Source organism: Oncorhynchus masou, chromosome 9 (assembly GCF_036934945.1).
Source record: "Oncorhynchus masou masou isolate Uvic2021 chromosome 9, UVic_Omas_1.1, whole genome shotgun sequence".
In the NCBI taxonomy this organism is placed as follows: domain Eukaryota; kingdom Metazoa; phylum Chordata; class Actinopteri; order Salmoniformes; family Salmonidae; genus Oncorhynchus; species Oncorhynchus masou.
The window spans coordinates 14159797-14182682 of NC_088220.1; the positions used below are offsets into that span (position 1 = coordinate 14159797).

Consider the following 22886-nt stretch of genomic DNA (forward strand, 5'->3'; position numbering starts at 1 on the left):
CCACTGCTCTACTGCAGAGGTCAGAGGTCAGAGACATCATATGACCTCTCCTGTCAGGTCACAGCCATGCTCAGATCTGTAGTGTCTTAGACATTAGGGGCGCGTAACATTAGGAAACAATAAACATGGAACGTGAAACATGGTGGAAATTAAATATCAAGAAAAGTCAACAGGAGAAGTGGACATAAAGGTCTAATTGATGTTACCTTGTTACAGAGTGGTGCCTTTATCAAAACCTGTTGTAAATCTGACCGTTGATGTTACCTTGTTACAGAGTGATGCCTTTATCAGAAACTGTTGTAAACCTGCCCAGAGGAGCAGTGGACTGAGAGAGCAGTGGGCTGAGAAAGAAGTGGGCTGAGAGAGCAGTGGGCTGAGAGAGCAGTAGGCTGAGAGAGCAGTGGACTGAGAGAGCAGTAGGCTGAGAGAGCAGTGGGCTGAGAAAGCAGTAGGCTGAGAGAGCAGTGGACTGAGAAAGCAGTAGGCTGAGAGAGCAGTGGGCTGAGAAAGCAGTAGGCTGAGAGAGCAGTGGACTGAGAGAGCAGTGGGCTGAGAGCAGTAGGCTGAGAGAGCAGTGGGCTGAGAGAGCAGTAGGTTGAGAGCAGTGGGCTGAGAGAGCAGTAGACTGAGAGAGCAGTGGGCTGAGAGAGCAATGGGCTGAGAGAGCAGTGGGCTGAGAGAGCATTGGGCTGAGAGAAGAAGTGGACTGAGAGAAGAAATGGACTGAGAGAGCAGTTGGCTGAGAGAGCATTGGACTGAGAGAGCAGTGGGCTGAGAGAGCAATGGGCTGAGAGAGCAGTGGGCTGGGAGAAGAAGTGGACTGAGAGAGCAGCGGACTGAGAGAGCATTGGGCTGAGAGAGAATTGGACTGAGAGAGCAGTGGACTGGGAGAAGAAGTGGACTGAGAGAGCAGTGGACTGAGAGAGCATTGGGCTGAGAGAGAATTGGACTGAGAGAGCAATGGGCTGAGAGAGCAATGGGCTGAGAGAGCAATGGGCTGAGAGAGCAGTGGGCTGAGAGAAGAAGTGGACTGAGAGAAGAAATTGACTGAGAGAGCAGTGGACTGAGAGAGCAGTTGGCTGAGAGAGCATTGGACTGAGAGAGCAGTGGGCTGAGAGAGCAGTGGACTGGGAGAAGAAGTGGACTGTGAGAGCAGTGGACTGAGAGAGCATTGGGCTGAGAGAGAATTGGACTGAGAGAGCAGTGGACTGGGAGAGCATCGGGCTGAGAGAGCATTGGACTGAGAGAGCAGTGGACTGGGAGAGCATCGGGCTGTGAGAGCAGTGGACTGAGAGAGCAGTGGACTGAGAGAGCAGTGGACTGAGAGAGCAGTGGACTGAGAGAGCAGTGGGCTGAGAGAGCAGTGGACTGAGGGAGCAGTGGACTGAGAGAGCAGTGGGCTGAGAGAGCAGTGGACTGAGGGAGCAGTGGACTGAGAGAGTAGTGGGCTGAGAGAGCAGTGAACTGAGAGAGCAGTGGACTGAGAGAGCAGTGGGCTGAGAGAGCAGTGGGCCGAGAGAGCAGTGGGCTGAGAGATCAGTGTACTGAGAGACAGACACTGAGACAAATGTATCTGATATGGACAACTTATCTGAATGCCTTACCTATGAAGTATCCGTGAAACAGACTCACTCAGGTGTGTGTGTGTGTGTGTGTGTGTGTGTGTGTGTGTGTGTGTGTGTGTGTGTGTGTGTGTGTGTGTGTGTGTGTGTGTGTGTGTGTGTGTGTGTGTGTGTGTGTGTGTGTGTGTGTGTGTGTGTGTGTGTGTGTGTGTGTGTGTGTGTGTGTGTGTGTGTGTGTGTGTGTGTGTGTGTGTGTGTGTATGACAGACACTGAGACAAATGTATCTGATATGGACAACTTATCTGAATGCCTTACCTATGAAGTATCCGTGAAACAGACTCACTCAGGTGTGTGTGTGTGTGTGTGTGTGTGTGTGTGTGTGTGTGTGTGTGTGTGTGTGTGTGTGTGTGTGTGTGTGTGTGTGTGTGTGTGTGTGTGTGTGTGTGTGTGTGTGTGTGTGTGTGTGTGTGTGTGTGTGTATGTGTGGTGCCAGTGTGAGAAGAGGTACTGTGCAGCATGTTTGGTCGTGCTCTAGGCTCCAGGCTTGCCCTCAGGGCTGACTCACACACATCTTCTACAGAGGAGTCGTCTGAACATGTCTCTCTCTCTCTCTCTTTCTTTCCGTCTATCTCCGCCCCTCTGCCCCGTCTCTCTCTCTCTCTCTCTTTTCTTTCTGTCTATCTCTGCCCCTCCGCCCCTCCGCCCCGTCTCTCTCTCCCTCTCCCTCTCTCTCTCTCTCTCTCTCTCTTTCTGTCTATCTCTGCCCCTCCGCCCCGGTCTCTCTCTCTCTCTCTCTCTCTCTCTCTCTCTCTCTCTCTCTCTCTCTCTTTCTCTGCCCCTCTGCCCCGTCCCTCTCTCTCTTTCAATTCAATTCAATTCAAATCAAGTGCTTTATTGGCATGGTAAACGTAACATTGCTGAAGCAAGTGAGGTAGACAATATACAAAAGTGAAATAAACAATAAAAAATATGAATAAACATTACACATACAGACGTTTCAAAACAATGAAGACATTACAACTGTCATATTACGTATATATACAGTGTTGTAACGATGTACAAATGGTTAAAGAACACAAGGGAAAATACATAAGCATAAATATGGGTTGTATTTACAATGGTGTTTGTTCTTCACTGGTCGCCCTTTTCTTGTGGCAACAGGTCACAAATCTTGCTGCTGTGATGGTACACTGTGGTATTTCACCCAGTAGAGGCAGAGGGGCAGAGATGGAGAGATAGAGAGAGACAGGGCAGAGATAGAGAGATCTCTCTCTCTCTCTCTCTCTCTCTCTCTCTCTCTCTCTCTCTCTCTCTCTGTCTCCCTCTTCACCTTTCTTTACATGGTTGAACAGTGTCACAGCATATCTACTCACCAGGGAGAAAGGGCCTTTGTAGTGCTCCATATTTCCCAAACAATAGCCTAGCCACTTGGGTTGTGTAATAGGCGGCAGGTAGCCTAGTGGTTAAGCGAGTTGGGCATATAACTGAAGGTCGCTGATTCAAATCCTTGAGCTGTCTAGGTGAAAAATCGGTCAATGTGCCCTTGAGCAAGGCACTTAACTCTAATTTCTTCTGTAAATTGCTGTGGATAAAATGGTTTGAGATTGTACCAGATACACTCATCTACAGAAGCCTCTTACACTTCCAATGTAACACATTATTCTTATACTATATTGTTACTTCTAAGATTCAGGTTTCATTCAAATACACAACATATATATATATAAGGTATTTTTAAATGTGTAAAGAGGTAGGTTCCTGGTTTTGTGTGTAACTATTTGTGAATCTAACTTTAGTGAGAGTGACAGAATGGGTTAAGCATTAATGAAAGCTAGAACTTGCTGGGGGATGAGGGTGTGTGTGTGTGTGTGGGGGGGAGGGAGGGAGGGAGGGAGGGAGGGAGGGAGGGAGGGAGGGAGGGAGGGAGGGAGGAGGGAGGGAGGGAGGGAGGGAGGGAGGGAGGGAGGGGAGGGGTAGTATAGGAGTGTGAAGTCCCTTGGGGTTCAACAGTAGTCAGACTCTCCTCACAACTACAGAGGGAGACTTTTTTACATTCACCTTTTATCCAGATTTATGAAAAATAAGAATGTATTTGTCCTTACATTGGAATAATGGTGGGACTCTCTTCTTCATCTGCTAATGGTAGGTACCAAACTACACTTTTTGAGAAAACTGGTTTTACTTTTCTCCCAGTTATTTATGATCCTGTTATCAGTTTTGGTTCTTTGTGTGATGTTACATTTGTGTTTGTTTTCTTTCTTTAGTGTGCCAGCCTTTTAGACTGTTAGCCTGTTTGCCTTTTTAGTCTTTACTCGCGAAGTGGGAAAGTAGCAGAGACAAAACAGACAATCAGACGAGAAAACTGTCTAGTAAACTGTAGTAGTGTAATACTGTGATCAGACCAGTTAACTGTAGTAGTGTAATACTGTGATCAGACAAGTAAACTGTAGTAGTACCTCACGGTGATCAGACTAGTAAACTGTAGTAGTACCTCACTGTGATCAAACCAGTAAACTGTAGTAGTGTTATACTGTGATCAGACCAGTAAACTGTAGTAGTGTAATACTGTGATCAGACTAGTAAACTGTAGTAGTACCTCACGGTGATCAGACTAGTAAACTGTAGTAGTACCTCACTGTGATCAGACTAGTAAACTGTAGTAGTGCCTCACTGTAACACCGAGCGGACAGTATGCTCTGCTAACTCTTGTTTTAAATACCACGGGGACTCACTGTTAAATTAACTATAATCTCCTAGTCCACTCACCAGTCTCTTTCTCCCTCATTCTCTCTCCCTCTCTCTCTCTCTCTCTCTCTCTCTCTCTCTCTCTCTGTCTCTCTCTCTGTCTCTCTCTGTCTTTCTCTCTGTCTCTCTCTCTCTCTCTCTCTCTGTCTCTCTCTTTCTCCCTCTCTCTCTCCCTCTTTCTCTCTCTCTCTGTCACTCTGTCACTCTCTCTCTCTCAATTCAATTCAAAGGGTTTCAATAGTCATTCACTGGGCTATAATAGTCCTTTACAACATTAACGATGTCTATATTATATTTGATTATATCTGATTATTTTATGTTATTTTAATGGACAAAAAAAGAAACAAGGACATTTCTAAGTGACCCCAAACGTTTGAATGGTGGTGTATGTTTACTTTGCCAAAGCAAGTGGAATACATAATAAACAATACAAAATGAACAGTAAACATTACACTCACAAAAGTTGTGAGACGTTTCATAAGACGTTTCAAATGTCCTGTTACGTCTATATACAGTGTTGTAACGATGTGCAAATAGTTAAAGTACAAAATGGAAAATAATTCAACATATATATGGGTTGCATTAACAATGGTGTTTTTTCTTCACTGGTTGTCCCACAAACCTTGCTGTTGTGGCACACTGTGGTATTTTACCCACTCTTGCTCGCTCTCTGGCACTGAAACACACGTACGCTGGCACGTACATACACACACACACGCACACACACACACACACACACACACACACACACACACACACACACACACACACACACACACACACACACACACACACACACACACACACACACACACACACACACACACACACACACACACACACACACACACTGCACTTGTAACAAGGTGTGGATTGTATCTTCTGAGTTTAACAGTGTTTGTCAAAGCAGTGTGAGATAGTGAAGATTTTTAGTGTGGGCTAGCTCAGCTAACTCAGCCACACATTCCTCCCCCTAGTCACGTATCAAATTGCACCCTATTCCTTATATAGTGCACTACTTTAGACCATGACAAAGTGGTGTAGTGCGGTATATAGGGAATAGGTTTGCCAATTGGGATGCAGACTTTATCTCTGAGCCTCCATCTCTGAGCCTCCGTCTCTGAGCCTCCGTCTCTGAGCCTCCGTCTCTGAGCCTCCGTCTCTGAGCCTCCGTCTCTGAGCCTCCATCTCTGAGCCTCCGTCTCTGAGCCTCCGTCTCTGAGCCTCCGTCTCTGAGCCTCCGTCTCTGAGCCTCCGTCTCTGAGCCTCCGTGTCTGAGCCTCCGTCTCTGAGCCTCCGTCTCTGAGCCTCCATCTCTGAGCCTCCGTCTCTGAGCCTCCGTCTCTGAGCCTCCGTGTCTGAGCCTCCGTCTCTGAGCCTCCGTCTCTGAGCCTCCGTCTCTGAGCCTCCGTGTCTGAGCCTCCGTGTCTGAGCCTCCGTCTCTGAGCCTCCGTCTCTGAGCCTCCGTCTCTGAGCCTCCGTCTCTGAGCCTCCATCTCTGAGCCTCCGTCTCTGAGCCTCCGTCTCTGAGCCTCCGTGTCTGAGCCTCCGTGTCTGAGTCTCCGTCTCTGAGCCTCCGTCTCTGAGCCTCCATCTCTGAGCCTCCGTCTCTGAGCCTCCATCTCTGAGCCTCCGTCTCTGAGCCTCCGTGTCTGAGCCTCCATCTCTGAGCCTCCGTCTCTGAGCCTCCGTCTCTGACCCTCCGTGTCTGAGCCTCTGTGTCTGAGTCTCCGTCTCTGAGCCTCCGTGTCTGAGCCTCCGTGTCTGAGCCTCCATCTCTGAGCCTCCGTCTCTGAGCCTCCGTCTCTGAGCCTCCGTGTCTGAGCCTCCGTGTCTGAGTCTCCGTCTCTGAGCCTCCATCTCTGAGCCTCCGTGTCTGAGCCTCCGTGTCTGAGCCTCCGTCTCTGAGCCTCCGTCTCTGAGCCTCCATCTCTGAGCCTCCGTCTCTGAGCCTCCGTCTCTGAGCCTCCGTGTCTGAGCCTCCGTGTCTGAGTCTCCGTCTCTGAGCCTCCGTCTCTGAGCCTCTGTCTCTGTCTCTGCTTTGAAATGCTTATGAAGGTCTTTCACTTTATGGCTTGGTTCCGGATACAATACGGCTCTTCCAACAATGTTTTCCTGTTGAAACAACAGAAGTACACATGAGTCATAAAATAGACTAAGAACTACCAGTCTACTACAACACTACTGCTGACCAATCTCTGTTATGAGTGGCATATCTTTGTTGATGCAGCTGGTTTTGATCTCAACACTAAAGCTCTAGGTCCCCCCCCCTGTTTTGATGTGGCATTATCAGCTCAGAGCCTGTGTGTGTTTCCCCTGGGGTGGAATGCATGGACACCTCTCTCCCCTCCCTGTTTGTCTTGGCGTGGGTACACACACACATACTGTACACACACACACACTGTACACACACATACTGTACACACACATACTGCACACACACACACACACACACACACACACACACACACACACACACACACACACACACACACACACACACACACACACACACACACACACACACACACACACACACACACACACACACACACACAGGTGCAGCTAAATTTAAGGGATTGTGATCCTTTGGATTGGCGGGAAACAGATTGAGTTGATGCTGGTTCTATCCTTATGTAAGAGTGTTGCTTCCGTCCCTCTCCTCACCCCTACCTGGGCTCGAACCAGCGACCCTCTGCACACATCAACAACTGCCTCCCACGAGGCATCATTACCCATCGCTCCACAAAAGCCACGGCTCTTGCAGAGCAAAGGAAACAACAACTTCAAGGTCACAGAGCGTGTGACGTCACCAATTGAAACCGCTATTAGCTCGCACCCCGCTAACTATCAATCATATGTATTTATAAAGCCCTTCTTACATCAGTTGATGCCACAAAGTGCTGTACAGAAACCCAGCCTAAAACCCTAAACAGTAAGAAATGCAGGTGTAGAAGCACAGTGGCTAGGAAAAACTCCCTAGAAAGGCCGGAACCTAGGAAGAAACCTAGAGAGGAACCAGGCTATGAGGGGTGGCCAGTCCTCTTCTGGCTGTGGCGGGTGGAGAATATAATAGAACATGGCCAAGATGTTCAAATGTTCATTGATGACCAGGCAGGGTCAGATAATAATAATCACAGTGGTTGTCGAGGGTGCAACAGGTCAGCACCTCAGGAGTAAATGTCAGTTGGCTTTTCATAGCCGATCATTCAGAGTATTCTAGAGGGTTTAAAACAACAGGTCTGGGACAAGGTAGCACGTCCGGTGAACAGGTCAGGATTCCATAGCCGCAGGCAGAACAGTTGAAACTGGAGCAGCATCACGGCCAGGTGGACTGGGGACAGCACGGAGTCATCAGGCCAGTTAGAGAGAGAGAGAGAGAGAGAGAGAGAGAGAGAGAGAGAGAGAGAGAGAGAGAGAGAGAGCATAATTAAATTCACACAGGACACCGGATAAGACAGGAGAAATACTCCAGATATAACAGACTGACCCTAGCCCCCCGACACATAAACTATTGCAGCATAAATACTGGAGGCTGAGACAGGAGGGGTCAGGAGACCCTGTGGCCCCATCCGACAATACCCCCGGACAGGGCCAAACAGGCAGGATATAACCCCACCCATTTTGCCAAAGCACATCCCCCACATCACTAGAGGGATATCTTCAACCACCAACTTACTATCCTGAGACAAGGCCGAGGTATAGCCCAGAAAGATCTCCCCCATGGCACGAACCTGTGGAGGGACGCCAACCTGGACAGGAAGATCAACGAGCCATTTCACACCGGTTACACTTATCCAGACAAACAGACAGATGGACAGTCCACACCAAGCTCCAACTGACAGTGGAGAGATCATCCTGGTTGGTATATGTGATTGATAATGGGGTAGTAATAACATAGGTCATTGAGTATTCAAATAGGGAGGTGTTCTTCATGCTTGGCATTGCAGTGTATTCTGACTTTTTTCTCAGGCTAGTGCTGTTATTAAGGGTTGTTCCTTTGTTGGTCTTCCTTATACTGGCAAACAGTGTTGGTATTTGACAAGATTGATGACAAGGCCTTTGGGAAATATTGTCCAGCATGCTGCTGCCCCCTCTCTCTCTCTCTCTCTCTCTCTCGCTCTCTCTCTCTCTCTCTCTCTCTCTCTCTCTCTCTCTGTCCCCCCTCTCCCACTCTCCCCCTCTCCCTCCTTTAATTAGTTCACTTCCATTCCTCTATCGAGAGTGAGCCCCAGCAAAGACAAGCAGTTGGTTGACTTGGCAGGCTCTCTCTCCCTTTAATCCCTACCTCCCTCTCGCTCTTGCTCTCTCTCTCTCTTTCCCTGAAAATATATATATTTTTAAATGTTATCACTCTCTTTATTTCCCTCCCTATTTTTCACAGTTAGCTCGTTGGACCACATTATCTCCCCACTTGGTCCATGCTTCCTGCCTTGGCCAGCTGTAGGTCATGGACTGGGGCAGGATTCTCTTTGTTTGGTGGAAGACTGCATTTCAACAAATCCTTTTTTCGGTGACTATCCATAAACACACACACACTGGTGGGAGTGCCCGGCAGCTGTGAGGAGTGAGTGAGGAAGTGTGTGTATCTTGTAGGAGGTGTATCAGTAACAAATAGTGTCTTTGTGTTTTTACTGTTGAGGCCCCCTGGTTCAGGAACTCAATCTGTTTCACTGCTGAGGTGCCCTGGTTCCAGAACTCAATCTGTTTCACTGCTGAGATGCCCTGGTTCAGGAACTAAATCTGTTTCACTGCTGAGATGCCCTGGTTCAGGAACTAAATCTGTTTCACTGCTGAGATGCCCTGGTTCAGGAACTCAATCTGTTTCACTGCTGAGGTGCCCTGGTTCAGGAACTCAATCTGTTTCACTGCTGAGGTGCCCTGGTTCAGGAACTCAATCTGTTTCACTGCTGAGATGCCCTGGTTCAGGAACTCAATCTGTTTCACTGCTGAGGTGCCCTGGTTCAGGAACTCAATCTGTTTCACTGCTGAGGTGCCCTGGTTCAGGAACTAAATCTGTTTCACTGCTGAGATGCCCTGGTTCAGGAACTCAATCTGTTTCACTGCTGAGGTGCCCTGGTTCAGGAACTCAATCTGTTTCACTGCTGAGGTGCCCTGGTTCAGGAACTAAATCTGTTCATGTTTGACCCAGTGGGTTTGACACTGGGTCGTCTTGACTTTATCTGCATCTCAGAAAGCATGTTAACATGTCTGCTATGGGTGTGACTAAATGCTGGTGTGTATTTTATCTGTATTTTCTATGTTATTTCACCTTTATTTAACCAGGTAGACCAGTTGAGAACAAGTTCTCATTTACAACTGCGACCTGGCCAAGATAAAGCAAAGCAGTGTGACAAAAACACCGAGTTACACATAAACAAACATACAGTCAATAACACTGACTGTCCTAAAAAAAAAAAAATCTATGTACAGTGTGTGCAAATGTAGAAGAGTAGGGAGGTAAGGCAATAAATAGGCCATAGAGACAAAATAATTACAATTTAGCAATAACACTGGAGTGATAGATGTGCAGATGATGATGTGCAAGTAGAGATACTCGGGTGCAAAAGAGCAAGAGGATAAGTAACAATATGGGGATGAGGTAGTTGCGTGTGCTATTTACAGACTGTCTGTGTACATGTACATTGATCGGTAAGCTGCTCTGACAGCTGGTGCTTAAAGTTAGAGAGGGAGCTATAAGACTCCAGATTGATTTTTTCAATTCATTCCAGTCATTGGCAGCAGAGAACTGGAAGGAAAGGCGGCCAAAGGAAGTGTTGGCTTTGGGGATGACCAGTGAAATATACCTGCTGGAGTGTGTGCTACGGGTGGGTGTTGCTATGGTGACCAGTGAGCTGAGATAAGGCAGGGCTTTACCTAGCAAAGAGTTATAGATGACCTGGAGCCAGTGGGTTTGGCGACAAATATGTAGTGAGTGCCAGCCAACAAGAGCATACAGGTCGCAGTGGTGGGTAGTATATGCGCCTTTGGTGACAAAACGGATGGCACTGTGATAGACTACATCCAGTTTGCTGAGTAGAGTGTTGGAGGCTATTTTGTAAATGACATCGCCGAAGTCAAGAATCGGTAGGATAGTCAGTTTTACTAGGGTATGTTTGGCAGCATGAGTGAAGGAGGCTTTGTTGCGAAATAGGAAGCTGATTCTAAATTTAATTTGGGATTGGAGATGCTTAATGTGAGTCTGGAAGTAGAGTTTACAGTCTAACCAGACACCTAGGTATTTATAGTTGTCCACATATTCTAAGTCAGAACCGTCCAGAGTAGTGATGCTAGTCGGGCAGGTGCGGGCAGCGATCGGTTGAAGAGCATGCATTTAGTTTTACTGGCATTTAAAAGCAGTTGGAGGCCTTGGAAGGAATGTTGTATGGCGTTGACGATCGTTTGGAGGTATGTTAGCACAGTGTCCAAAGAGGGGCCAGAAGTATACAGAATGGTGTCGTCTGCGTAGAGGTGGATCAGAGAATCACCAGCAGCAAGTGCGACATCATTGATATACACAGAGAAAACAGTCGGCCCTAGAATTGAACCCTGTGGCACCCCCATAGAGACTGCCAGAAGTCCAGACAACAGGCCCTCCGATTTGACACACTGAACTCTATCTGAGGAGTAGTTGTTGAACCAGGCGAGGCAGCCATTTGAGAAGCCAAGGCTATTGACTCGGCCGATAAGAATACAGTGATAGAGTCGAAAGCCTTGGCCATGTCGATGAAGATGGCTGCACAGTACTGTCTTTTATCGATGGCGGTTATGATATTGTTTAGGATGTTGAGCATGGCTGAGGTGTACCCATGACCAGCTTGGAATCCAGATTGCATAGTGGAGAAGGTACGGTGGGATTCGAAATGATCTGTTTGTTAACTTGGCTTTCGAAGATTTTAGAAAGGCACGGCAGGATGGATATAGGTCTATAGCAGTTTGGGTCTAGAGTGTCTCCCCTTTGAAGAGGGTGATGGCCGAGGCAGCTTTCCAATCTTTGGAGATCTCAGACGATACGAAAGAGAGGTTGAATAGGCTAGTAATAGGGGTTGCAACAATTTCGGCAGGTCATTTTAGAAAGAGAGGGTCCAGATTGTCTAGCCCAGCTGATTTGTAGAGATCCAGATTTTGCCGCTCTTTCAGAACATCAGCTGTCTGGATTTGGGTGAAGGAGAAGGAGGAGCTTGTGCAAGTTGCTGCAGGGGGTGCTGAGATGTTTGCCCGGGGTAGGGGTAGGGGTAGCCAGGTGGAAAGCATGGCCAGCCATAGAAAAATGCTTATTGAAATGATCAATTATCTTAGATTTATTGGTGGTGACAATGTTTCCTAGCCTCAGTGCAGTGGGCAGCTGGGAGGAAGTACTCTTATTCTCCATGGACTTCACAGAGTCCCAAAACATTTTGGAATTAGTGCTACAGGATGTAAATTTCTGTTTGAAAAAACTAGTCCTTGCTTTCCTAACTGACTGAGTATATTGGTTGCTGACTTCTCTGAAAAGTTGCATATCGCCGGGGCTATTCGATGCTAATACAGTACGTCACAGGATGTGTTTTTACTGGTCAAGGGCAGTCAAGTCTGGGGTGAACCAAGGAATATATCTGCTCTCAGTTCTACATTTTGTGAATGGGGCATGCTTATTTAAGATGGTGAGGAAAGCACTTTTAAAGAGCAACCAGGAATCTTCTACTGACAGGATGAGGCAATATCCTTCCAGGATACCCGGACCAGGTTCACCAATGTAATAAGAGCAGTAAAAATACATGTTTAGTCATACCCATACGGTCTGACTATGTTTTACCAGAACCCATAGGTCTCTGTTCAGAAGTAGTGCACTATGTTTTACCAGAACCCATAGGACTCTGTTCAGAAGTAGTGCACTATGTTTTACCAGAACCCATAGGTCTCTGTTCAGAAGTAGTGCACTATGTTTTACCAGAACCCTTAGGACTCTGTTCAGAAGTAGTGCACTATGTTTTACCAGAACCCATAGGACTCTGTTCAGAAGTAGTGCACTATGTTTTACCAGAACCCATAGGACTCTGTTCAGAAGTAGTGCACTATGTTTTACCAGAACCCATAGGACTCTGTTCAGAAGTAGTGCACTATGTTTTAGCAGAACCCATAGGTCTCTGTTCAGAAGTAGTGCACTATGTTTTACCAGAACCCATAGGTCTCTGTTCAGAAGTAGTGCACTATGTTTTACCAGAACCCATAGGACTCTGTTCAGAAGTAGTGCACTATGTTTTACCAGAACCCATAGGACTCTGTTCAGAAGTAGTGCACTATGTTTTACCAGAACCCATAGGACTCTGTTCAGAAGTAGTGCACTATGTTTTAGCAGAACCCATAGGACTCTGTTCAGAAGTAGCGCACTATGTTTTACCAGAACCCATAGGACTCTGTTCAGAAGTAGTGCACTATGTTTTACCAGAACCCATAGGACTCTGTTCAGAAGTAGTGCACTATGTTTTAGCAGAACCCATAGGACTCTGTTCAGAAGTAGTGCACTATGTTTTACCAGAACCCATAGGACTCTGTTCAGAAGTAGTGCACTATGTTTTACCAGAACCCATAGGACTCTGTTCAGAAGTAGTGCACTATGTTTTACCAGAACCCATAGGACTCTGTTCAGAAGTAGTGCATGCGTGTTTTACCAGAACCCATAGGTCTCTGTTCAGAAGTAGTGCACTATGTTTTACCAGAACCCATAGGACTCTGTTCAGAAGTAGTGCACTATGTTTTACCAGAACCCATAGGACTGTGTTCAGAAGTAGTGCACTATGTTTTACCAGAACCCATAGGACTCTGTTCAGAAGTAGTGGGCATGCTATGTTTTACCAGAACCCATAGGACTCTGTTCAGAAGTAGTGCACTATGTTTTACCAGAACCCATAGGACTCTGTTCAGAAGTAGTGCACTATGTTTTACCAGAACCCATAGGACTCTGTTCAGAAGTAGTGCACTATGTTTTACCAGAACCCATAGGTCTCTGTTCAGAAGTAGTGCACTATGTTTTACCAGAACCCATAGGACTCTGTTCAGAAGTAGTGCACTATGTTTTACCAGAACCCATAGGACTCTGTTCAGAAGTAGTGCACTATGTTTTACCAGAACCCATAGGACTCTGTTCAGAAGTAGTGCACTATGTTTTACCAGAACCCATAGGTCTCTGTTCAGAAGTAGTGCACTATGTTTTACCAGAACCCATAGGACTCTGTTCAGAAGTAGTGCACTATGTTTTACCAGAACCCATAGGACTCTGTTCAGAAGTAGTGCACTATGTTTTACCAGAACCCATAGGACTCTGTTCAGAAGTAGTGCACTATGTTTTACCAGAACCCATAGGACTCTGTTCAGAAGTAGTGCACTACATAAAGGATATTTTGCCATTTAGGCTACAGAGCGAGTAATCATGATATAACTAAGCAATACGGCGGGGGATGTGTGGTATATGGCCAATATACCACGGCTAAGGGATGTTCTTAGGACACAGCTAAGGGCTGTTCTTAGGACACAGCTAAGGGCTGTTCTTAGGACACAGCTAAGGGCTGTTTTTAGGACACGGCTAAGGGCTGTTCTTAGGACACAGCTAAGGGCTGTTCTTAGGACACAGCTAAGGGCTGTTCTTAGGACACAGCTAAGGGCTGTTCTTAGGACACGGCTAAGGGCTATTCTTAGGACACGGCTAAGGGCTGTTCTTAGGACACGGCTAAGGGCTGTTCTTAGGACACAGCTAATGGCTGTTCTTAGGACACGGCTAAGGGCTGTTCTTAGGACACGGCTAAGGGCTGTTCTTAGGACACGGCTAAGGGCTGTTCTTAGGACACGGCTAAGGGCTGTTCTTAGGACACGGCTAAGGGCTGTTCTTAGGACACGGCTAAGGGCTGTTCTTAGGACACGGCTAAGGGCTGTTCTTAGGACACGGCTAAGGGCTGTTCTTAGGACACGGCTAAGGGCTGTTCTTAGGACACAGCTAAGGGCTGTTCTTAGGACACAGCTAAGGGCTGTTCTTAGGACACGGCTAAGGGCTGTTCTTAGGACACAGCTAAGGGCTGTTCTTAGGACACGGCTAAGGGCTGTTCTTAGGACACAGCTAAGGGCTGTTCTTAGGACACGGCTAAGGGCTGTTCTTAGGACACAGCTAAGGGCTGTTCTTAGGACACAGCTAAGGGCTGTTCTTAGGACACAGCTAAGGGCTGTTCTTAGGACACAGCTAAGGGCTGTTCTTAGGACACGGCTAAGGGCTGTTCTTAGGACACGGCTAAGGGCTGTTCTTAGGACACAGTACTTAGTCGTGGTTTATTGGTCATATGCCACAAACCCCTGAGGTGCCTTATTGCTGTCATAAACTGGTCACCAATGTAATAAGAGCTGTAAAAATACATGTTTAGTCATACCCATGGCATACGGTCTGATATATCACGGCTGTCAGCCAATCAGCATTCAGGGATCGAACCAACCATTTTATAATCACCAATGAGAAACCAGAGAAAACTGACCGGCCATGTGTGTGTGAGTGTTTGTGTCTTTTGTGTGTCTGAACAGTGCTCCCTTACTGAAGACTGGTTTTCTGATGTGGGCCCTCCTCTGGGCTTATCAACCTACTGCCAGGCAATTATCATATATATCTGCAGAGAACAACTGGTCAGAGAGTATGAGTGTGGGCATGCGACTGTGGGCATGTGTGTGTGTGGGCATGCGTGTGTGTGGGCATGCGTGTGTGTGTGGGCATGTGTGTGTGTGTGTGTGGGCATGCTTGTGTGTGTGGGCATGCGTGTGTGTGTGGGCATGTGTGTGTGTGGGCATGCGTGTGTGTGTGCATGCGTGTGTGTGTGGGCATGCGTGTGTGTGTGGGCATGCATGCTGTGTGTGTGGGCATGTGTGTGTGTGTGTGTGGGCATGCTTGTGTGTGTGGGCATGCGTGTGTGTGTGGGCATGTGTGTGTGTGGGGAGACATGCGTGTGTGTGTGGGCATGCGTGTGTGTGTGGGCATGCGTGTGTGTGTGTATATATCTCTTCCATCTTAATGAAACATGGACATCCTCACATATTGTCTGAGTAGCTGGCATATCAAATCAGTTCAGGCACAGCACGCCATTTACTCCACTGTGTGTGAGGAGAGGGGGAGAGATGTCTTGGCCTAGACCACTGTTTCTCACAGACATTGTATGGACATCTGGGTTTCCACTACCCCATAGAGAGAGAGAGAGAGAGAGAGAGAGAGAGAGAGAGAGAGAGAGAGAGACAGACAGAGAGAGAGAGAGACAGAGAGAGAGATAGAGAGAGAGACAGAGACAGAGACAGAGAGACAGAGACAGAGAGACAGAGAGAGAGAGAGAGAGAGAGAGAGAGAGAGAGAGAGAGAGAGAGAGAGAGAGAACCCATTGCACTTTATGGTTCTGGGGTCCACTCACCAACCAAGAATTCACAAAATGGGACAAACACCAAATTGAGACTCTGCATGAAGAATTCTGCAAAAATATCCTCAGTGTACAATGTAAAATATCAATCCAAATCCAGAAAAGAGACCTTAAATTCTACAACCACCTAAAAGAAAGTGATTCCCAAACCAGAGAGATAAACCTGGAGAAGAGTCCCCTAAGCTAGCTGGTCCTGGGGCTCTGTTCACAAACACAAACACACCCCACAGAGCCCCAGACAGCAGCACAATTAGACCAAATCACGAGGAAACAAAAAGATACTTACTTGACACATTGGAAAGAATTAACAAAAAACAGAGCAAAGGTAGAATGCTATTTAGCCCTAAACAGAGAGTACACAGTGGCAGAATACCTGACCACTATGACTGACACAAACTGAAGGAAAGCTTTGACTATGTACAGACTCAGTGAGCATAGTAATGTACTTCTGTTAGTGTCATGTACTTCTGTGAGTGTAATGTACTTCTGTGAGTGTAATGTACTTCAGTGAGTGTAATGTACTTCTGTGAGTGTAATGTACTTCTGTAAGTGTCATGTTTACTGTTATTTTTTATTATTGTTTAATTCACTTTGGCAATGTAAACATATACTTCCCATGCCAATACAGCCCTTATATTGAAAATTGAATTGAGAGAGAGAGAATAGGAGAAAGAGATGGACCAGAGGAGAGAGACTAGAGAGAGACAGCTAGAGAGAGGTAGGAGAGAATAGGAGAAAGACAGGACCAGAGAGAGAGAGACTACAGAGAGAGAGCTACAGACAGAGAGAGAGACAGACAGACAGAGAGAGACAGGTAGGAGACTACATACAGAGAGAGAGAGAGACAGCTACAGACAGAGAGAGACAGACAGGTAGGAGACTACAGAGAGAGAGAGAGAGAGAGAGAGAGGAGAGACAGAGAGACAGCTAGAGCCCAGAGGTAGGAGACTAGACTAGCTGTAAATTGAGCTCATGGTTAGTCTAGGTCACTGTGTCTGTCAGGTTCAGGCTCCATATGATTCACGATCACACAGACACACACACACCGACACACATGCACACATACACACACAAACACACAAAGGTACGCACCCACACACACAGTTCACAGACCTGCTCTCAGGAGCAGAAACCTGCTTGCAGAGCTTTAGGTTTATTTTCACTCTGTTCTGAAAACAGGTAGGAGCGGCCTAGTCCCACCTCGCACACCAACATCTGAATTATATACTCCTAAAAAAGCCGACTTCATAAACACCACGATGTTATGTATCTACGTATTGGATGTATGTAAGTGCAGTACTGGGTTTCCCCAGGTACCCCTGAGAGAGACAGAGAGATGGGGGGAGAGACAAAGACAGAGATGAGGGGAGACAGAGATAGACCAGAGAGAGAGAGTGAGAGAGGGATGCATGGGTATGCGTACGTGTTTATATTTGTTGACAGAAACAGAAAGTTGTTTAGTCTGGATCGATTGACCTCTGTCCTCTCCCTCCCTGACCAGTAACTTCTGACCTCTAATCTCCAACCCCTTCCTTAGCGATGGATGTCCTGGTGACAGACAGCTCAACGTTCTGCTGAAGCTGCTGGACAACAGACTCTGAGCTTTCATACTGAGACTAAGAAGACCTCTGTTAGGAACCTGCTGAAACAACTACAGCCCACAGGTAGGAGACTACATACAGACAGCTACAGCCCACAGCTAGGAGACTACATACAGACAGCTACAGCCCACAGGTAGGAGACTACATACAGACAGCTACAGCCCACAGGTAGGAGACTACATACAGATAGCTACAGCCCACAGGTAGGAGACTACAGACAGATAGCTACAGCCCACAGGTAGGAGACTACATACAGACAGCTACAGCCACAGGTAGGAGACTACATACAGACAGCTACAGCCCACAGGTAGGAGACTACAGACAGACAGCTACAGCCCACAGGTAGGAGACTACATACAGACAGCTACAGCCACAGGTAGGAGACTACATACAGACAGCTACAGCCACAGGTAGGAGACTACAGACAGACAGCTACAGCCCACAGGTAGGAGACTACAGACAGACAGCTACAGCCCACAGGTAGGAGACTACAGACAGACAGCTACAGCCCACAGGTAGGAGACTACATACAGACAGCTACAGCCACAGGTAGGAGACTACATACAGACAGCTACAGCCACAGGTAGGAGACTACAGACAGACAACTACAGCCCACAGGTAGGAGACTACAGACAGACAGCTACAGCCCACAGGTAGGAGACTACATACAGACAGCTACAGCCCACAGGTAGGAGACTACATACAGACAGCTACAGCCCACAGGTAGGAGACTACATACAGACAGCTACAGCCCACAGGTAGGAGACTACATACAGACAGCTACAGCCACAGGTAGGAGACTACATACAGACAGCTACAGCCCACAGGTAGGAGACTACATACAGACAGCTACAGCCCACAGGTAGGAGACTACAGACAGACAGCTACAGCCACAGGTAGGAGACTACAGACAGACAGCTACAGCCACAGGTAGGAGACTACAGACAGCTACAGACAGGTAGGAGACTACAGACAGCCAGCCACAGGTAGGAGACTACATACAGACAGCTACAGCCCACAGGTAGGAGACTACATACAGACAGCTACAGCCACAGGTAGGAGACTACAGACAGACAGCTACAGCCCACAGGTAGGAGACTACATACAGACAGCTACAGCCCACAGGTAGGAGACTACATACAGACAGCTACAGCCCACAGGTAGGAGACTACAGACAGACAGCTACAGCCCACAGGTAGGAGACTACATACAGACAGCTACAGCCCACAGGTAGGAGACTACAGACAGACAGCTACAGCCCACAGGTAGGAGACTACATACAGACAGCTACAGCCACAGGTAGGAGACTACATACAGACAGCTACAGCCCACAGGTAGGAGACTACAGACAGACAGCTACAGCCCACAGGTAGGAGACTACATACAGACAGCAGCTACAGCCCACAGGTAGGAGACTACATACAGACAGCTACAGCCCACAGGTAGGAGACTACATACAGACAGCTACAGCCCACAGGTAGGAGACTACATACAGATAGCTACAGCCCACAGGTAGGAGACTACATACAGACAGCTACAGCCCACAGGTAGGAGACTACAGACAGACAGCTACAGCCCACAGGTAGGAGACTACATACAGACAGCTACAGCCCACAGGTAGGAGACTACATACAGACAGCTACAGCCACAGGTAGGAGACTACAGACAGACAGCTACAGCCCACAGGTAGGAGACTACATACAGACAGCTACAGCCCACAGGTAGGAGACTACATACAGACAGCTACAGCCCACAGGTAGGAGACTACAGACAGACAGCTACAGCCACAGGTAGGAGACTACATACAGACAGCTACAGCCACAGGTAGGAGACTACATACAGACAGCTACAGCCACAGGTAGGAGACTACATACAGACAGCTACAGCCACAGGTAGGAGACTACAGACAGACAGCTACAGCCCACAGGTAGGAGACTACAGACAGACAGCTACAGCCACAGGTAGGAGACTACAGACAGACAGCTACAGCCACAGGTAGGAGACTACAGACAGACAGCTACAGCCCACAGGTAGGAGACTACAGACAGACAGCTACAGCCACAGGTAGGAGACTACAGACAGACAGCTACAGCCACAGGTAGGAGACTACAGACAGCTACAGCCACAGGTAGGAGACTACAGACACACAGCTACAGCCACAGATAGGAGACTACAGACAGACAGCTACAGCCCACAGGTAGGAGACTACATACAGACAGCTACAGCCACAGGTAGGAGACTACAGACAGACAGCTACAGCCCACAGGTAGGAGACTACAGACAGACAGCTACAGCCACAGGTAGGAGACTACAGACAGACAGCCACAGGTAGGAGACTACATACAGACAGCTACAGCCCACAGGTAGGAGACTACAGACAGACAGTTACAGGTATAGACCAGACCTGGATTCAAATTCTAATTGAAATAGTTCAAATACTTTTAAGCTTTTGCTTTAGTCTGCCAGAGTGCCAGATGGAAGGGGGTTTGTACAGGCAAACTCAGTAAAGCACAGATGCTTGAATTTATTTTATTATTTTATTACGTTTTTTTGTTTATTAACCTTCATCTAATTAGGCAAGTCGAAATGATTTCAAATAGTAATTGAACCCCGGTCTTATATAGACAGAGATAGACAGATAGGAACAGACAGACAGTAAACAGAGACTTCACAGATAAAGTGAAATCAAACAATATAATAGTGTGTGTTTATACAGCATGTTTTGTCTCAGTGACAGGACCAGACTACTTGTCCATGAACACGTCAGTCTACAGACACGGCACCAGCTTTGTGGAATCCCTCTTCGAGACCTTTGGTGAGTTTGGTTCTCGGGGCGGTACTAACTTTATTTGAACAGGCAGGGCATCAATAAAGGAGAAGTTAAAGATTTTACAACCGTTTCTCCTGGCCCATTTTCAGGGTGAGCAACCGCCTAACTTCAAGTTGTAAAATCCTGAACTTTCCCTTTAACTGTCTTCTACCTCTGTCCAGACTGTGACCTGGGGGAGCTGAAAGACATGACAGAGGACAGGAAAGAGAAGCAGGACACACACACAGAGACACACACTGAAACAATACCCTCAAAACAGGTGAGCTACAGCATTACACACAGTTATTGTTCCTGTGTGTTCATACATGTGTTTTTATGTGTGTCTATGAATCTGAAGTACTGTTTATCAATCCTAGTCACCTTTGAATCGTTCCCCTCAACAACAATGACGCTCTGGAATTAAATCATAGCTGGCCCATGTGGAGCATAAACTGTGATATCACCCTGTACATAAAGGGGTGGGGGGTGACAGAGGTATGGCAGTAAGGGAGGATGACAGAGAGGTATGGCAGTAAGGGAGGATGACAGAGAGGTATGGCAGTAAGGGAGGATGACAGAGAGGTGTGGCAGTAAGGGAGGATGACAGAGAGGTATGGCAGTAAGGGAGGATGACAGAGAGGTATGGCAGTAAGGGAGGATGACAGAGAGGTGTGGCAGTAAGGGAGGATGACAGAGAGGTATGGCAGTAAGGGAGGATGACAGAGAGGTATGGCAGTAAGGGAGGATGACAGAGAGGTATGGCAGTAAGGGAGGATGACAGAGAGGTATGGCAGTAAGGGAGGATGACAGAGAGGTATGGCAGTAAGGGAGGATGACAGAGAGGTATGGCAGTAAGGGAGGATGACAGAGAGGTGTGGCAGTAAGGGAGGATGACAGAGAGGTATGGCAGTAAGGGAGGATGACAGAGAGGTATGGCAGTAAGGGAGGATGACAGAGAGGTGTGGCAGTAAGGGAGGATGACAGAGAGGTATGGCAGTAAGAGAGGATGACAGAGAGGTATGGCAGTAAGGGAGGATGACAGAGAGGTATGGCAGTAAGGGAGGATGACAGAGAGGTATGGCAGTAAGGGAGGATGACAGAGAGGTATGGCAGTAAGGGAGGATGACAGAGAGGTATAGCTGTAAGGGAGGATGACAGAGAGGTATGGCAGTAAGGGAGGATGACAGAGAGGTATTGCAGTAAGGGAGGATGACAGAGAGGTATGGCTGTAAGGGAGGATGACAGAGAGGTATGGCAGTAAGGGGGGGTGACAGAGAGGTATGGCAGTAAGGGAGGATAACAGAGAGGTATTGCAGTAAGGGAGGATGACAGAGAGGTATGGCAGTAAGGGTGGATGACAGAGAGGTATGGCTGTAAGGGAGGATGAAGGACAGGTATGGCTGTAAGGGAGGATAACAGAGAGGTATAGCTGTAAGGGAGGATGACAGAGAAGTATGGCAGTAATGGAGGATGACAGAGAGGTATAGCTGTAAGGGAGGATGACAGAGAGGTATAGCTGTAAGGGAGGATGACAGAGAGGTATGGCAGTAAGGGAGGATGACAGAGAGGTATGGCTGTAAGGGAGACTACAGATGACAGAGAGGTATGGCTGTAAGGGAGGATGACAGAGAGGTATGGCTGCAAGGGAGGATGCCAGAGAGGTATGGCAGTAAGGGAGTATTACAGAGAGGGTTGACAGTAAGGGTGGATGATAGAGAGATATGGCAGTAAGGGAGGATGACAGAGAGGTATGGCAGTAAGGGAGGATGATAGAGAGGATTGACAGTTAGGGAGGATGACAGAGAGGTATGGCAGTAAGGGTGATGATAGAGAGATATGGCAGAAAGGGTGGATGACAGAAAGGCATGGCCTTAAGGGAGGATGACAGAGAGGTATGGCTGCAAGGGAGGATTACAGAGAGCTACAGCAGTAAGGGAGGATGCCAGAGAGGTATGGCAGTATGTGAGGATGATAGAGAGATATGGCAGTAAGGGAGGATGACAGAGAGGTATGGCAGTATGGGAGGATGATAGAGAGATATAGCAGTAAGGGAGGATGACAGAGAGGTATGGCAGTACGGGAGGAGAGATGACAGAGAGGTATGGCAGTAAGGGAGGATGGCAGAGAGGTATGGCTGTAAGGGAGGATGACAGAGAGGTATGGCTGTAAGGGAGGATGACAGAGAGGTATGGCTGCAAGGGAGGATTACAGAGAGCTACAGCAGTAAGGGAGGATGACAGAGAGGTATGGCAGTAAGGGAGTATTACAGAGAGGATTGACAGTAAGGGAGGATAACAGAGAGGTATGGCAGTATGGGAGGATGATAGAGAGATATGGCAGTAAGGGAGGATGACAGAGAGGTATGGCAGTAAGGGAGGATGATAGAGAGGATTGACAGTAAGGGAGGATGACAGAGATGTATGGCAGTAAGGGTGATGATAGAGAGATATGGCAGAAAGGGTGGATGACAGAAAGGCATGGCTGTAAGGGAGGATGACAGAGAGGTATGGCTGCAAGGGAGGATTACAGAGAGCTACAGCAGTAAGGGAGGATGCCAGAGAGGTATGGCAGTATGGGAGGATGATAGAGAGATATGGCAGTAAGGGAGAATTACAAAGAGGTATGGCAGTAATGGTGGATGATAGAGAGGTATGGCAGTATGGGAGGATGATAGAGAGATATGGCAGTAAGGGAGGATTACAAAGAGGTATGGCAGTAAGGGAGGATGACAGAGAGGTATGGCTGTAAGGG

The 22886-nt window shown here is 47.6% G+C and overlaps 1 protein-coding gene across 1 annotated transcript in view; it reads left to right on the forward strand.

Annotated features, from left to right (window-relative positions):
* LOC135544951 (actin filament-associated protein 1-like 1) overlaps nt 1-22886 on the forward strand; it is a 79362-nt gene that overhangs the window by 34394 nt on the left and 22082 nt on the right. Inside the window, 4 exon segments of the mRNA XM_064972639.1 lie at nt 17263-17312; nt 17315-17389; nt 20058-20141; nt 20318-20415. Of these exon segments, the coding sequence (XP_064828711.1) occupies nt 17263-17312; nt 17315-17389; nt 20058-20141; nt 20318-20415 (307 nt within the window).